Source organism: Danio rerio, chromosome 8 (genome assembly GCF_052040795.2).
Source record: "Danio rerio strain M-AB ecotype USA chromosome 8, GRCz13ab, whole genome shotgun sequence".
NCBI classification, from domain to species: Eukaryota; Metazoa; Chordata; class Actinopteri; order Cypriniformes; family Danionidae; genus Danio; species Danio rerio.
Window position 1 is genome coordinate 14,286,110 of NC_141028.1, and position 17,724 is coordinate 14,303,833.

The 17,724-nt window shown below is 35.5% G+C and overlaps 2 protein-coding genes across 6 annotated transcripts in view; one reads left to right on the forward strand and one right to left on the reverse strand.

Annotated features, from left to right (window-relative positions):
• LOC147842591 (uncharacterized) overlaps positions 1–17,724 on the forward strand; it is a 496,599-nt gene that overhangs the window by 176,965 nt on the left and 301,910 nt on the right. The window lies entirely within an intron of this gene.
• phf19 (PHD finger protein 19) overlaps positions 772–17,724 on the reverse strand; it is a 62,260-nt gene continuing 45,307 nt past the window's right edge. For 2 of the 4 annotated variants that reach the window (XM_087263496.1, XM_087263497.1), the window contains one exon: positions 772–3,314. In XM_087263496.1, coding sequence (XP_087119622.1) covers positions 2,981–3,314 — 334 coding nt within the window. In that variant the 3' untranslated portion in view covers positions 772–2,980. 4 annotated transcript variants of the gene reach the window in all.

Here is a 17,724-nt window from a genome sequence, read left to right on the forward strand (position 1 = left end):
GTTACAAACTTCTACAGGAGATGAACTGTATTAAATCACATTTCACCGAAACTTGGATATTTTGTCCTAATCATTTTCCTCCCAGGAAAACACAACGTCCTTGTGAAGGTCTGGCTCATGAATATTAAACATGTAACTTACTTTGTGCTCACTGATTGGTTGAAACCAGCTTTTATAGGAACTAATGAAAACAGAGAAGGCTTCATGACCATTTAATAAGTTACCAAAAGAAAATAAAAACACGAGTGAATGCTTTAGTTAGGACATTTGACAAGTTCTTACTAACGTCTACACAACGATAAACTATATTAAAACACATTTTATTGATATTTGGAGATTTTGTCTCGATTACTCACCCCACAGGTAAACACAACGTCTTCGTGAAGCCGTGGCTCATGAATATTAAATAAGCAACTTATTACGCTCACTGATTGGTTGAAAACAGCTATTATATTATTCATTTTCTTTTTGGCTTAGTTCATTTATTATTAATTAGGGGTCTATTATATTAACAAATATAAACAAAGCAAAGGCTTCTCTTGTGAATATTAAATAAGTTTCCAAAAGTGTCCACTTCATGTAATATACGAGTTAAACCTCAATATATGCATATATGAGTTAATACATATATTTAAACATTTTTAGCATACAGTCATGGAATTTTGTCCTCATTAAAACCCTAGAGAAAAATTAAAATATATAACCGTGATTACAAATAATACAAAAATCTCAACACAGGTAAAAAATGTAGATAGACAAGACAGCTTTAAATTATTGCTGACAAACTGTTTTAATGGTCTGAAACAGGAACGAATGAATAATGACAAATGTAAGTTTGCACATTTAACATGTTTGAACATTGTTACACACAGCAAACACGTTTAGAACATATGGTTTTGAGAGTGATGTGTAGAAACAGTCATAAAAGCATTCAAGACTAATTCATTTTAATCGTATACAAATACTATAGTTTGTTTTTTTCGAACTTTCTTAAACTTGTAACCAAAATATAAAACTCCTCTTGAAATGTGACCAAGCTGACATACAAAAGGTGATCAATACAACAAACATTGTATTTTGTTAATAAAACAGTCGCAATTTCCATTCAGTTTTAAAAATGCTTTTTCCATTGGGGAAATGTTTTAAAAGTAAAAAGTAAATCTTAGAAATATCTTTGTATAAATTTTTTCCCTTTAAAATCAATTAGAAAATATAGGTCAATTTATCCAATAATAGCTTGCATAGCTGATAAACATGTTAATAGTGCAATAACAAAATGGGGCTAATCTTATATCCAATTATATACATGTAAATAATAAAGTATATTTATAATGTTGTATACTATAAAACTAATCAAGTCAAATCACAAAATCTGACGGCTTTAGAACCTCACATAGCTTTCGAATCGTCACATAAGTGGCCATTATCCACTTCCAAATCCATCTCAAATATAACAGCAATCTTTGGAGATCTTCTATGAAAACATAAATTTGACGGTCATCTGTGGTCAAATGTTGAAAAGAGCCTAAAAATCTATTGCAAATGAAACGCAAATGATCACTTTCCACGATTAGTTTCCTTCTGCTTATCCAATCTGAACATATAAAAGCATATAAAATAGAAAACAATCTTCTCAAAATAGTATTTGCATCACTTTGGTTATATAATCACCTAGAACAAATTAAAAAATGATAGTGGAAGAGGACAAACAAAAGTGCTGACTAATTCTTTTAACATGGCTAAAAAGTACCGCTGTATTGTTAATCTTAACAAAATGTGTACAAATCGCTATAAATATTCCTTCTCCCGAAATACTGAATGAAATGACAAATTACTTTAAGTAAACTACTTTCAAAAACAAGTGCTCCATGTTTCTTTAAAAGAATAGTTCACCCAAAATTCGTAATTACTTCATCCAAAAAAAGGAGAGTTATGATAAATAGTACGCTGCCTCTTCTAATCTTTATAATGGAAGTGAATAGTGCTTGTGTTTTTGAACCTACAAAACGCAGCATTCATCCCTCATTAAAGTAATCCATATAATTCCAAAGTTTTTATGACTGCATCCTAAAGTGATTCAATAGATTCTTGTTACAATGATACAAGTTACAATGTAAGTCAAAGAAAAAAAAAAACTGAAGCACAGATATTAGATCAAATCAAAACAATGATAAGGGATTAAAAGTCTAAAAATGAAATGACTTAAAGAATAGTTTGACGTAAAGGATCAGAATATAAAACTTTTTGCCCAGCCAAATTAGTTTGGATCCTATTTTCGTATACTGTAACTCAACTTGAATATGCATACAGCAGTTATTGTAGTTTATATAGTGTTAAATATACTATAGATATTTTTCAGAAGGCATTCCTTAACTTACTTTAGTTGTATGGAATACTTATATGATGGATGAATGTGGTTTTTGGAGCTTTAAAAACTCGGGCACCATTCACTTCTATTCTAAATCTGAGAAGAGCCAGGATGCGGTTCAGTTTGATCAGTTTGTGTTTGTTTTATACAAAAAGGCCATATGTAATTTATAAAACACATTTTATTTTCTTTGTGAACTATTCCATTAAACTAAAAACTTAATGATATGAACTTTGAAATCCTGGAATTCATGGGGGTGAACTCTCTTTATATCTGAAAACTAATGAAATGACTTCACATTGAATAATACTGTCCATTATGTCCTATCTAATAATGAAACCAGCTGTCATACTGCGTACGGTTAGTATTTGTTACTACACTGAATCCGGTTTGTGAATTTTAAAGTGCCCTAAAAGGACACTGACTTCAAGAAAAATTTATTTTACCATCGCAGATGAGATAAACTTATATTTAAAAAACACTATATGTGATATGTGGAAAATGATGTAAACAAAACTAGAACTCTGAACTATGACTTTGAAAAAAAGCAAAGCAAGTATAATCACTATGTGTGACGCGGCCAATCTGCTCCACACCTCCGTTCTGTGACATTCAGTAAGGTGTAGTTCCTTCCCACTCCACCAAATACTGCACCTTTCCTTCAGGTGTGATCCTGCGAGCCAGAACCTGATACTTCTCTCCGCAGGTGAGCCGACCGGCCGCTCCGAAATAACTGGTGATGGAAGACTTGAGGTGCGACAGCGAAGAGTCGTCCTCGCTGATGCTCTCAAACGTGTGGCTGTCGATGCCGTTTTCCATCAGGACATTTCTCTCCTCTCCAGGCATGTTGATGGGGCTCGGCTCTCGCTCCACCAGCTCTCGTTTTGTGGCCAGTAAATTGTAGTTAGAGGTGGGCAACTTCCTCTTCCGACTGCCTACATTTTTCCTGGAAAAGAATTTTAAAAAGAATGAGAACTTGGACCTCTCAGAAGAAACTGAAAGAAACAGAAACGTTTTAAATGTATTTATTGTACTAATCTTGCAATAGCAGTAGGCATGTGATCAACCAAGGTAAAAAAAAAACAAAGGAAGACAAGCCCTAAAACTAAAACTTATAAAAAACTTACTTCAGAGCCGTTTATATCAAAGCTGATATTTATCCCCACCATGTTGGTGTTTTTAACAAGGTGGGTCGTTAATCCAACGCTCAACCCTCAACCATGCAGCAATTCGTTTTGTTACAGATGCACTATTTAATACGTATCACTGTCAACTGTAATCTTTATTGAATTGATCTTCTCTTCAATCATGTCAACGAACTCATTGGTCTCTGTTCATTTACAAAACTCTTATTGGAAATCAAATGCTTTTTCCATTGGGGAAATGTTTTAAAAGTAAAAAGTAAATCTTAGAAATATCTTTGTATACATTTTTTTCCCTTTAAAATCAATTAGAAAATATAGGTCAATTTATCCAATAATAGCTTGCATAGCTGATAAACATGTTAATAGTGCAATAATAACATGGGGCTAATCTTATATCCAATTATATACATGTAAATAATAAAGTATATTTATAATTTTGTATACTATAAAGATAATCAAGTCAAATCACAAAATCTGACGGCTTTAGAACTTCACACAGCTTTCGAATCGTCACATAAGTGGCCATTATCCACTTCCAAATCCATCTCAAATATAACAGCAATCTTTTTTTTCTTAGGGTTTATTTTAGGCCTTTTTTCCTTCATTAAGTGGATAGGACAGTATTTCAGACAGGAAGCGAAGTGGGAGAGAAAGACAGGTAAGGGACGGGAAATGTCCTCGAGCCAGGTTTCGAACTCGGGACACCCTAAAGTGCAACAGCACCACGAGTTGACGTGCTAACCACTAGGCTATTGCGCTGCTGATTTTGTAGTTTTATTAACCTTTGCATACCCAAAGTTCGCACTTTATTTGGTTACTCTTTTCAGTTTTCTGCTGCTGATGCTTTGATTCATCTGCAGCATTCCTTAAAGCTCAACACTTTAATTCCACTATCATCTTTTAGAAATTCAATCCAGTCAATAGTACAAGATACCTGAGCTAGTTTGGTTTGTTGGTTTAATATGTTATTATCTGTATTTGTGAAATTGTTATTGTATTGTGTACCTGTTACTTTTTACTGTATCTGCTTTTTATGCTGCCTCTTGGACAGGTCGTCATTGTAAATGAGAAATGGCTCTCAATTGACTTACCTGGTTAAATAGACATACACTACGGACAATTTAGCAAACCCAATTTACCTATAGCTCATGTTTTTGGACTTGTGGGGGAAACCCACGCAAACACAGGGAGAACATGCAAATTCAACACAGTAATGCCCACTGACCCAGGCGGGGCTCAAACCATCGACCTTCTTGCTGTGAGGCGACAAAGCTACCCACTGTGCCACCATTTTTAAGCCAAATAAATAAAAAAATAAATAATAATAATAATAATTGATTTTGGCCGCATAATTTAGATTCCTTTTTATCAGTTTAAATGTTTAGCAGTTTAATAGTCACCTAAGAAATCAAATAGGTTTATACTTTGTACTTTCCCTGTATGTCGGGACAGATCCACACACCGCCACTAGATGCTCTTGTGTCAGCATATAGCCACAGAATATAATTTCTCCTGTAGTTTAGTAGACTCTATTCCAGTCAATAATTCAAACAGTTTAAGCCTTTAAATCTTTTAAAGGCCTTAAATTATAAGGTCCAATTGAGTAGCCTAATCAACGACATTGGAATATATTTTAAAATAACATACCAAATACATTCATTTTAAGGGCCAATCCCAATTCTACCCCTTAGTCCTCCCCCTTCCTTAAATGCACAGTACAGTTATGATCATATTGCCTCATTATATCCTTATAAATAACATGATATTGTTGCCTTTGGTGATTTCCTGAAGATAAATACCAAAACATAACACAACTGGAATAACTACAGCAGTTGCAATGGTCTGATCTCATACAGTATGAAGCAAGAGATCGGCGCGATGACGTGAAAAAAAACTCTTATAGCCATGCATATTGTATCACTTTCACTTTCTTTAGATTTAGTCCCTGCATTTAATATCTTTTATTATTTCTAAAATAAATTGTATTTATAAATTTGTAAGCGCACATTATAAGACTACACAAAATCATGGTATTATATACTCAGTAGCTTATATCTCACTGACATGGGGACATCTGTATTTAATTGTAATTAAGTAGATCTACACCAGAAAAACATTATGCAAAGATGATTCCTTCGATTTACAAAAATGTTTTTAAGGTAAGTGGTTGTAAACTATTTATTTGGGCTGAATTTAAACAAACAAATTATGTTGAACATTACAAAATTTAATTTGTGGGCTTAAATTCAACCCATATAAATTGGTTGTAACAATTTTGCAAAAATGTTTTTTTTTTTCCGTGTATATCCCTGAATGATGTCTGGAGGTTGACGATGAACACTGAGCCCCCCTCCCCCCTTCAAAAAACAAAAACAAAAAAACTTTGGATTAATGCAAATTACAGGGGTCGCCCCATTGAGCTCGGAAAATACGGAAACTCGTATTTAAATGGAAAAATTACATCCCTGAGCAGGGGAATTATTTCATAATTCACACGAATCTTGAATCTAAACCTGGCTATATTATAGCATGGAAAACTTGCTGTTTTCTGCCCACTATAATTTAAAAAATGTGCAAAAAATAAATAAATCAAGATTTGTTCCAAAGCCAATAAATAAATAACTAAATTCTTATAATAAATAAAAAACAAACAAATAAACACTTCCTAAGGGGACTAATAATATTGTACCTAATTATTTTACTGTTTATTTATTCCTGCTAAGCTAAAAAAAATACAATTTATCCAGACGAAAAATGTATAATTAGAAACACTGTTATTTACTACTTAGTATGGTAAGCTATATTTATTTATAATACATTTAATTAGCAAGGTGCACTATACTTTGTTCAGTTAGAATAAAATAACTAAATAAAACAAACTGTAGATTTTTGTTAATATCGTCTTATGTGTCATCTGGCAAATTAACATAAAAGTGAAATAGAATCAGAATCATCCACAAGATGTCACTGTTTAACACTGAATTGTGCTTTCTAGCCATTTGTTGTCCTCTTTTTACTTGCCTCTGTGGGCGTTACAGCATTTTAAAGGTCAAACGGCAGAACTGGACTTTCAGTTTTTTTTTTTTTCCCATGCTGTGAATCTTCTGGGGAGTTTCCAATCTGCATAAACCCCATAACGACCACACATTTCAGCCCAAGGGCACGTGTAACATGGGAAATCACAGCATGCAATCCAAATCCAATGCTGAGACCCTCATTTCACAATCATTACAGCTGCTAAAACGGGCCGTACAGCTAAACAGTATTAGTACATGAAAGCGGATATGTGTTTGTGAAGTGTTTGATCTTGCCCAAAACGAGGAGGCACAGTAGGGGACAGGGATCTGTCGACCCGCACAACTTTTACAGTGGAGAAAAATCCAAGTCGTGTTTATTTTCCTCAACCCTCTCTCTCTGCCTCCCTTCAAATACCCTCAGGAACAGCGCAAGAATACTAATGAGTGTTCATATCCTAAAATAAAGAAGACAAACTATGGGAGAAATATCAAAGAGCGAGCAGGGCCTGGTGTTGACAAAAGTATTGAGTTTTTCGATATGTATCGATACTAAAAACTGCAACACTACATGTTCAACATACAGGCTAAATAAAGTCAAATGAAGCTAAAATACACATATTAAAACATAATCTAAAGTGAAAGTAGCTAATTGAGGGAGAAAATTCTTAGGGTGCTTTCACACTTGGTTCAATTGCCTGGATCAAACCCAAGTTTGATTTCCCCCCCCTTGCCACATTCTCAGTTTGTTCACACTGTCTTTTTTCCTTCTGAACCCCGTTACGGTTGTGTCATCAACCTGCTGTTTTGTGTACAGCGGTTGCTAGGTGATGCCCACAAAAGAAAAGTTCTGAAATGGAGCATATTACGATCATTCTGCTTTTACTGAATCTTTTGTTTTGTTGTGTCTATCTGGCACAAAAAAACAAACAAAAAAAAAACATTAAAAACATTCAGAACATCATGCAATGTCTGCAGAAGTCGTTTTTGGAGGAGACAAGCAGACATTGTCATTGTTTGCACTTGATCAGTCCTGCTTGTTGTCACCAAGGTAGGTGATACACAGACACACACACGAATGAACGTTATGAAAACTAAAGTTTGTTGTACAGTTGGTGGTTCACTTCCGTTATTTGGTTCGATTTAATCCATATCAGAAAAGAACCTTACCAGAGTTTGCATGAACCGTACCCCAGACCACCTTGGGTATGGTTCACGGGTGCGCACCCGAGTTCAGAAGACACGCTCACACTAGCTAAATGTACAGTATTTCGATGTCAAACGAATCCGGGTGTGAATCAAAAGTGCTAGTGTGGAAGCACCCTTAATGTCAATTCAAAATCATTACTGTTAAATTTGGTTTCCCTCAGAGTTCAATTTTGAACCCCATACTTTGTAGTATATACAGTGGGGGAAATAAGTATTGAGTATGTCACCATTTTTCTCAGAAAACATATTTCTAAAGATCCCGTTGACTTGAAATGTTTACCGAAAGTTGGTAACACCCAAAGAAATCCACATATGCAAAATAAACTAAAACTAATTAGTTACCACATTAAACCATGCATAATAAAATGAAATGACACAGGGAAAAATAATTGAACACATGAAAAAAGGGAGATGTAGAAAGGCAGTAAAAGCCCAGACAGCAGCTAAAATCTCTCCATAGTTCTTCAGCAACACTCTGCCCTTCCTCATTGTAAATTAATATCAGCTGCTTTAGTCCAACATCTACATTAGCAAGATGATGAAGATGAAATGAGAGTGGACATTTCAGCAAGACAATGATCCCAAACAAAGCCAAGGAAACTCTCAAATGCTTTCAGAGAAATAAAATCAAGCTGTATAATGGCCAAGCCAATTACCTGATAAATAAAGATACCTAAATAAAGATCAGATTTGATAGGTGCGACCCACAGAACCATCAAGTTTTTACACACTATTGAAGTCTGTGAAATATTGAAGTCTGATCAATGCATGAGACTTCATTCTCCATTTGAGAGGCGTCTCCATACGAGAGAGCAGCAAAAAAGCCTTTTATATGAAGTAATAAATACTTTGTGTCTTGTGTCATCCCATTGTTATTACACATAACTCATTTTTCAGATTTTTTGGTTTTGTTTTGTTTTTTATGTTTGTACTGTTTGGGTTTTTACCAAGATCTGATTCAATTCAATGTCAACAGCTCCTTTAAAATATTATACCCAGAAAAATAACATGATGTGTTCAATACTTATTTCCCCTGCTGTACATATTTCCTGTTGGTCAGCTGCTCATATCGCTTAAGTTCTATCAGTACATTGCATGCAATCAGGAGCACTGCGGTTTCACCTATAATATCTTGCATAATTTGTGTAAAAGAAAAACTGTCACAATTAGCAAACAGCAATCCAGCCTGTGCAGATTGCTAGTAAACATGCAGATCACTAAAGAACTACAAATCTGCCAGCAAAAGAACTACATATTCAGTCATGCACCACTCGTACACATGGCCTAGATCCCCATGATCGCAAACAGACACAGCTGACGCTCAAACACACGAGTTGCTGAATCTTGTTAGATTCCCTTTTCTAGTCTTGCCGTGTACTGATCTTTGCTTTGTTTTGTTTTGTTTGTTTATACATGTCTGCTGCCTTCCTTTGAACATCCGCCTGCTTTTTGACTATGATTCTGGATTGCCCGTGTACATCTGTGTGCTCCTGTATTGACTGTTGTCTGCCTGACCATTCTTTACACAATAAAACCTGCATTTGGATCCTCACCCCTGTTGTCAGCATCGCTTACACGAACGATGGTCTCAGGGGTTTGGAACAACATGAGGGTAAGTAATTAATAACAGACTTTTCATTTTTGGGTAAACAAATCCTTTAAGATATGTGAAAGTTATCTGAATGCTAGATGGCATAATTTATTATAATCCTACATTCACTGACCAAAAAGGTCACTGGTTTGAGTTCCATCTGGGCCAGTTGGCATTTCCATGTGGAGTTTGCATGTTCTTCCTGTGTTCGTGTGGGTTTCCCACAGGTGCTCCGGTTTCCCCTCACAGCCCAAAGACATGTGCTACAAGTGGATAAATAAACTAAATTGGCCATAGTGAATGAGTGTGTATGGTTGTTTCCCAAGAATGGGTTGCGGCTGAAAGGTCATTCGCTGCATAAAACATATGCTGGAATAGTTGGCGGTTCATCCCGCTGTGGTGACCCCTGATAAATAAGCCACTAAGCCGAAGGAAAATGAATGAATGAATGATCAAGTCAAAATTTTCTTTGGGCAAGTGAAAATGGCTTGACTGAATAAGTAGTAAAAATACTTAACACTGCTTGAACACTAGAAAATAATTAAGACTAGCATAAATATTTTTATTTTAATTAATGCTGTGTCTATATTTTCCCATGGTTTCAAAGGTGTTGTATTGAAGTTCAATACATCATGACAACAGTAGTTTGATTATCTGGCAGCCTCCAACCAGCCATCCGTTAACTGCACATTGAATGCACACAGGCCTTGGATTCCTCTGGTTATGATTTTTCAAGGCCCGCTGCAGTAGGTGACAAAAAAAGAAAGGAAAAAATGCTGACCAAATCTAAGGGATTACTAACTGAATAAGAATCCGGCCTGCGGGACATGAGACATCACTACCAAGAATGTGATGGTTTTTCTGAAGAAGTGGTGATTCAACAAAGAGAGAAAAAAAGGAGAAAATCTTTACAGAGTTTTGTGAGGAAGACAAGCAAAGGGCAGAACAGAAGTTTGCATATTAAGTTTTTCACCTGGAAAAGAAAAATCTGTCATTATTTTCCCAATACTTATTTTGAATCTCAAGTAGATGCAAATAGGATTTCAGGGCCATGGCGATGACATGTGTAAGAGAACATAATTTTTATTTTTACTGAACTGCTGATTTAAAGAATGTACTACATCTGTGTCACGCTGTCAATCAGCATGTATTTAGCAAACATAAATGTAAATCTGTTATTTTCTGCTTTTAGGTTGTCACCAGGAAAACATTAATAGCCAACATGGAGTCTGATTCGCACGTTTTTTATATTAATGCCATTCTACACTCACCGGCCACTTTATTAGGTACACCCATCTAACTGCTTATCAACGCAAATTTCTATTCAGCCAATCACATGGCAGCAACTCAATGCATCTAGGCATGTAGACATGGTCAAGATGATCTGCAGCAGTTCAAAACAAGCACCAAAATGGAGAAGAAGGGTGATTTAAGTGACTTTGAATGTGGCATGGTTGTTGGTGCTAGATGGGCTGGTCTGAATATTTCAGAAACTGCTGATCTACTGGGATTTTCACGCACAGCCATCTCTAGGGTTTACAGAGAAAATATCCAGTAAGTGGCAGTTCTGTGGGCCTTGTTGATGCCAGAGGTCGAAGGAGAATGGCCAGACTGGTTCGAGCTGATTTAACTAAAATAACCACTCATTACAACCAAGGTTGCATTCAGAGAAGCTCTTCTGCACAACACGTCCAAGCTTGAAGCGCTGGGCTACAGTAGCAGAAGACCACACCACACGCCACTCCTGTCAGCTACGAACAGGAAACTGAGGCTACAATTCACACAGGCTCATCAAAATCGGATAATAAAAGATTGCAAAAAACATTGCCTGGTCTGAGTCTTGATTTCTCCACAGCCACCAGAGATCACTCCAAAAGAGCACCTTTGGGATGTGGTGGAACGGGAGATTCGCATCATGGATGTGCAGCCGACAAATCTGTATATAAGAAAATAAGAACTCTTTTCCCAGCATTCTCAAATAAATGAAGCCTTAATAGTAATAATAATACTAATAATAATACTAATAATAATACATGTACCTTTTAAATATATATTATATATAATATATAAATATATAATAAATCAATAAATATATAATAAATCAATATATATATATATATAAATATATATATATATATATATATATATATATATATATATATATATATATATATATATAAATTAATCAATCAACATCAAACGTTTCAATAGTACTTTTTCTAATCTAAAACTCCTTCCAATTCTTGCTGCTTTTTTGACCACATGATTCCTGTCTTTTAAACCCTTCAACATGTTTACCTGCAAGACTTAATTTTAAGTGTGTTTTTTGTGCGCCTTTCCTGTTCATTTAAGACACACTGAGAGACGATTCTGGCCAAAACTAGACAACATGCAAAAATCCCTGCTAATCAATAACAACACCACAGTGGAGCCTGAAAACACCTGGAACAGAGTCTTTGACCTTCAGAACTCAAAGAAAATCCAAACACTGGACCACAAATGCTGACAGCCTGACATCCAAATTTATAATTGACTGATGGCATCCTCAGTTCTGGCATGCTTTCACTGGCATTTTCAGCTTCTGTATTTAAAGGGATAGTTCACCCAAAACTGAAAATCACCCTTCTTCCCCATTCTGAAGCTCGGTTTGGACTGCAGCAGATCATCTTGACCATGTCTACATGCCTAAATGCATTGAGTTGCTGCCATGTGATTGGCTGAATAGAAATTTGCGTTAAGGTGTACCTAATAAAGTGGCCGGTGAGTGTATGATTTTAATAAATTTTGGGACCCCTTCAAAATGAGATATACTTCATGAGGTACAGTACGTGTGCATCTCATGGGGTTAATCCTAATGAATGAGGTACATCTCCAGGGGCTAATCCTAATGAATGAGGTACATCTCAAGGGGATAATTCTAACGTATAAATAGAAATACAAATTTATCCATATTTAATCATACATTATGTAGCATTTGTACAGAATTATTTGTTCCTAAATAAGTTGCCAGATTACATTTAAACTTATTATAATTAAAAAATTGCAAAAGTTAATTTCCTTTCTGGTTGTTTGCCGCATTTTCTAGATTATGTCGAGATAAAAAGAAATTGTCAAAACCCTGTCTGTAAAAACCTCTGATTGTAACGTCAAATAATAAAACAAGATATTTTCACCTGACTTCATCTAACGTTCAGATTTTTGTGCTTGAAATGTATGCAAATGAGTGCATATTTAAATAAACACTGCCTTATTTGCAAATTTACGTTTCCAAAAATGTACAATTAAAAAAATGTCTGCAAATCAATGAACTGGGGAAATATAGCGATTTGTTTTAACCCTATTCACCTGCAGTCAAAATAAAACCAGAGCACACAAGTGCCCGTAACCATAAATAATCCATAATCTGACAGCATATTTCTCAGCGAGCTGTCAGAGACGGTTTACACAGCACATCAGGTGGTGATGGACGCCTGTTATTCCTCTTTAACTTGTGGGCATCAGAGTGCAGCCCCAGCAGGAGAGGTGCGAATCTACAGCGACAGCCGCTCTGCCAAACTGTCCCGCTACAGCAATATTGATTACGCTGCAGTGGAGCTGTGAAGAGAACACTTGTGGAAGAGCCAGATGATAGGCGGAGAGGGACAAACCAGAGACACAATGACAAATCTCTCAAGCTCATGTATAATAAAAAGCAGAGTGGATAAAGGTCAACAGTGTGGTGGTTTAGCCGCAGTCATTGAGGTCATTTTGTGTCAAGTGTGTATAAAGGTTAAACAGACTGCACTGTAGGTCTATAGAGGACAAATATGTTCATGTAAAAAAAAATTGGTGAGGTGGCTCAGTGATTAGCACTGTCATCTCACAGCAAGAAGGTCGCTAGTTCGAGCCCCGGCTGGATCAGTTGGCATTTTTGTGTGGAGTTTGCATGTTTTCCCTGTGTTCGCGTGGGTTTCCTCCGGGTGCTCGGTTTCCCCCACAATTCAAAGACATGCAGTATAGGTGACTTGAATAAGTTAAATTGGTCGTAGTGTATGTGCGAATGCGAAACTGTATGGGGGTTAGCAGAACTGGGTTCCGGCTGGAGGGCCATCTGCTGTGTAAACATATGCTAAATAAGTTGGCGGTTCATTCCGCTGTGGCGACCCCTGATGAATTGGGACTAAGCCGAAGAAAAATGAATGAATGAAAATCAGAAAAGTATCCTATTTTAATTTAATAATATATTTTCACTAATGCAAACTACCAAAAAAAAAACATTTTAAAGGTCTTATGACAATTTTTTTTTGATAGTATCAGTATTGCTTTTTTTAAGAGATCTAAAAGCTGGTGTGCTTCAAAACAGTAACAGAATTCCCATTTAGAAGAAATAAAACTAATATAAATATGTAAGGCTTGTAGTTTGCAATTTACGCCTAAATAAATCAACGTTTTTTTTTAAGTCACCTCATACTTCAGTTTCTCATCAAACTGTGACCAATCAAATGCTCTCTAGTATCTGACGTGCCCCGCCCCCTTCATGACGCTTTACATTTGAAGGGGTACAAGCAGAGCGGTGATAGAACAAAATTACATTGGCTGCTTCTTTTTGGGAGGAGCTGCTCTATGTCACACTTTCTCTTTGTCGAACAAACTGTAGAATAAATAAATGCACATTTCACTTCACGAGACCGTTAACCTTTTTTTTTTTTTGACTGTTTAAAGCAATTAAGCCTTCTTTACATAAAGCCACTTTAAAATAATGAAACCTATTATTTTCTTTACACTTAAGGTGTCACAAGTATTAGCTGGAGTATCCAACAGACAAACTAGAGGGCACTCCAGCAACCAGCGTGTGAGTATGTATATATACAGTGCTCAGCATATATATAAGTACACTCCTCACGACTCTTATCTTTTAAATACATATTTTTAGAAGGAAGCTATACAATATTATATTTGTGCATATGTAACGGATGATAGCCAGTAGGTGCTGTGCAGGTAAACCTCACTCCTTTGACCTCTAAAGGTGCTCTAGCGACAGACGCTAGAGGACATGGTCTTTAGCCGCCTTGGTAGAGCAACCGACTCCCCATGAGGAAGGTTGCCGGTTTGATACCAGCTCAGAGTGGGTTGGGTGTCATAGAACTGGCGGGGTTACACATATACAATAGATTAGTCAATACTGAAGCCAAATCTGGAGCTTATCTAACAAAATAACTTACGATAACGGTCCAAATTTGTGCTATAGAAAAATATTAAATAAAAATTTTATACACATGTTCACCACTCATTCACCCAGACTACACATTTAATCATGCTTTGCCCCAGTTCAGACCAATATCAATCTAGACACACACACACACACACACAGCTGCAGATAATTTACACCGCTAATAGACACTATATCAACACCACATTCACACTCAACCATTGCTCAGTCTTGTATTACTGTTATAGTGTGCAATTCTCCGCATTTTTTTCCGTGTCGTGTTTTGGATTTTTGACTGGATATTGGATTATTGATCGATTGTTTGCTGCCTGCCCTGACCTTTGCCTGTTTACAAGACTATTCTTGTGGATTAACTCTTTTGCTAAGGTTTGGCTCCTGAATTCAAGCCTGCATGTAAGACCATCCCTTCTGTCATTAAGATGCATTTGACTTTTCTCTCATTATTACATACGACTAAGCATGCATGTATACCAGTATAAGTCAATGATCAGAGTTTAAAGGGGACCTATTATGCAAAAATCTATTTAATAAGGGGTTTAAACACAGTTGTGTGGCAACAGTCTGTGAATATAACCAGGTTCTAATGGTTAAAAAAAGAATTTAAAAAAAAGAAATTTTGAATCTACCACTATGCTGACACTCAGGGCCCTATCATACACCCTACGCAATTTGGCGCAACGCAATTGTTGTTTGCTTGTTTCAGCTCAGTTCAAAAGTCATTTTGATGTTTTCCAGCTCGCTGTTTAAATAGCAAATGCATTTGCACTTATATGTGTGCTCATAGGCGTTCTGGTCTAAAAAAGGAGGCGTGTTAAGGCGCATTGCTGGCGCGTTATATGCAAATATCTTTACAAATGAAAAATAATTAAAGGAATAAAATATTACTAAAATGATTATTTTCTATATAAAATATAAAAACCACCGCCTTCCATGCCTTCTTTGTTTCGGGGGGCTTTTTTAGTTTATTTATGACAATTTGCATTCGTATAATGCTATTATTATTAGCTGTATTATTTATTATATGCATATTTATATTTGTTTTATTAAAAACAAGCTTAGATTTTCCCACCTGTCAGATTTTAGACCATATGGGGCACAGCATGTGTATTTGGATATAACTCAGTTTTTTGACCACACTTCGTTATTATTGTTCATTTATTCATTTGCTGGAGTATAGAACTGAATTTAGAAATAGTTTTGAAACAAATCTTTGCGCTTAATAAACTAAATTAATTTTGTATAGGCTTATGGATGTCTTAAATGGAATGGGAGATGAGACTCTGATTGGTCTATTCTCAAAACACACCTATAACTCATTAAGAGAATAAGCTCAACCCTGTTAGACCATACGCCACGGCGCAAAGTGGATTTTTTTGTCTTTAAAATAGCAAAAGTGGATTCTGACACGCCTTTAATGCTTTTGCGCCCTGCGCTTTGGACTTTGTGCCTGGATAGTCAAAACAGAGCCCATAGGCATTTGTAGCTCCGTCCTTGTTTAAAAAGAAAGCTGGGAGCACAATCTCATTTGAATTTAAAGCGACAGTCACTAAAATGGCACAATTAGGATCAGAGACTAAAAGCGGCAATTTCAAAGAGTTAAAAAACATGAATTGTGTGGTATTTCGAGCTGAAACTTCACATATACACTTTCTAGAGATATTAGAGACTTAATTTACATCTTGTAAAAATGGGCATAATAGGTACCCTTTAAATGTGATGTTTTATCACATTATCCTAAACTAAACTACAATTCAATAGAATATAAGCTTGTTTTTAATAATAGTAATAATATTAATAATAATAATAATTATATATATATATATATATATATATAATATATATTTATATATATGACATACTGTAACATCACCACATAATACGTTCAAATTTTGATAAATGTGAGCAAAAAATGGGAAAAAACTATTAGCTTCGCAGAACCAGGCCAACTTTTTTGGACTCCATTATAATGGTTAAAGTATAGTTCAGTTTAGTATTATTTCATTTTACAATAAAAATAAAAATGACATGAAATTAATGACTTGATTCTACAGTTCATCAGCATTTTAAAAAGCACTCAATTCATACCATCATAGTTATTTTTAACCCTTTGTGAATGTTTGGAAGCAGCAGAGTTATGAATGAATAGGGAGTTTTCTTTTAGTTGTCTTCCAGGGTTTAAAAACATGTTTTCCACGTCTGCATGGTACCAGCAGGTCACCTGCTAATGGTCCTCCACTGAAAAGATCCATTAAGGTGACCTCATATGTCAAATACACAGCTTTAACTTCATTCATATGAATCATACTGGAGCAGGAGTATGGCTGATTCGCAATGGCCTATGAAGGATTACATCACAGCAGAGCTGAGCGCTGAATCTACAGCCCCACGGCTAAGCAAGTTTATATTTCAGCTGCATTAACATGAGTTTCTAGATTTTTCCAATTCTTTTTTAGTTGTTAAAATTCAATGTATTCAATTTCTTTTTAAAAGAAGAAATTAAATGTTTTTTTGTGCATTGAGAAATGTACAGTAAATGTTAACAATGTTCTCAGATCAGGTCTTACACTTTTTGCCACTGTTGCCAGATGGCTGTTTCATATTTAAAAAACACATAAAGCCTTCATTTTTTTTTTTTACATACAAAGAGCGAAAGCAGCATAACTTTTGTTAAACAACTTTGCAATTAAACTAATTCATGACTCAGAATTATCTAACTCACTCTGTGATTCAGTCTCACTGGCAGAGAGCTGTTACGGCGTTAGACTGTTCATGTTAAAGAGCTCCTATTAAGCTTTTTACACTTCCAGCCTCCTTTAGTTCTAAAGAAATGCTGTTATTTGAGCATGAATAAGACCTTCAAAATAACAAAGCACAAACTCACACCAAAGGGAGTTATGAATCTATATCAGTAAGTGCTCTTTCTGAGCTCAAAACGGCTTAACTGTAGTCTTGAGTTTTCTTCCAGGAACGTACACCTTGCAATACCTAGAATTTAAATCCTTTCTTCTCAAGGGTGCGAGGCCTGATTGAGCTGCGTTAGTAGTGTGTTGTCTTCATGTCAAACAAACTCTAATTCATGGATCTAATATACTGATACACATACATTATGCATTTTGTTAAAATATGTATATAATACTTACATTACTTATATAATTACAGAATTAAGCCCAGAAGATTCTTTTGAGCAT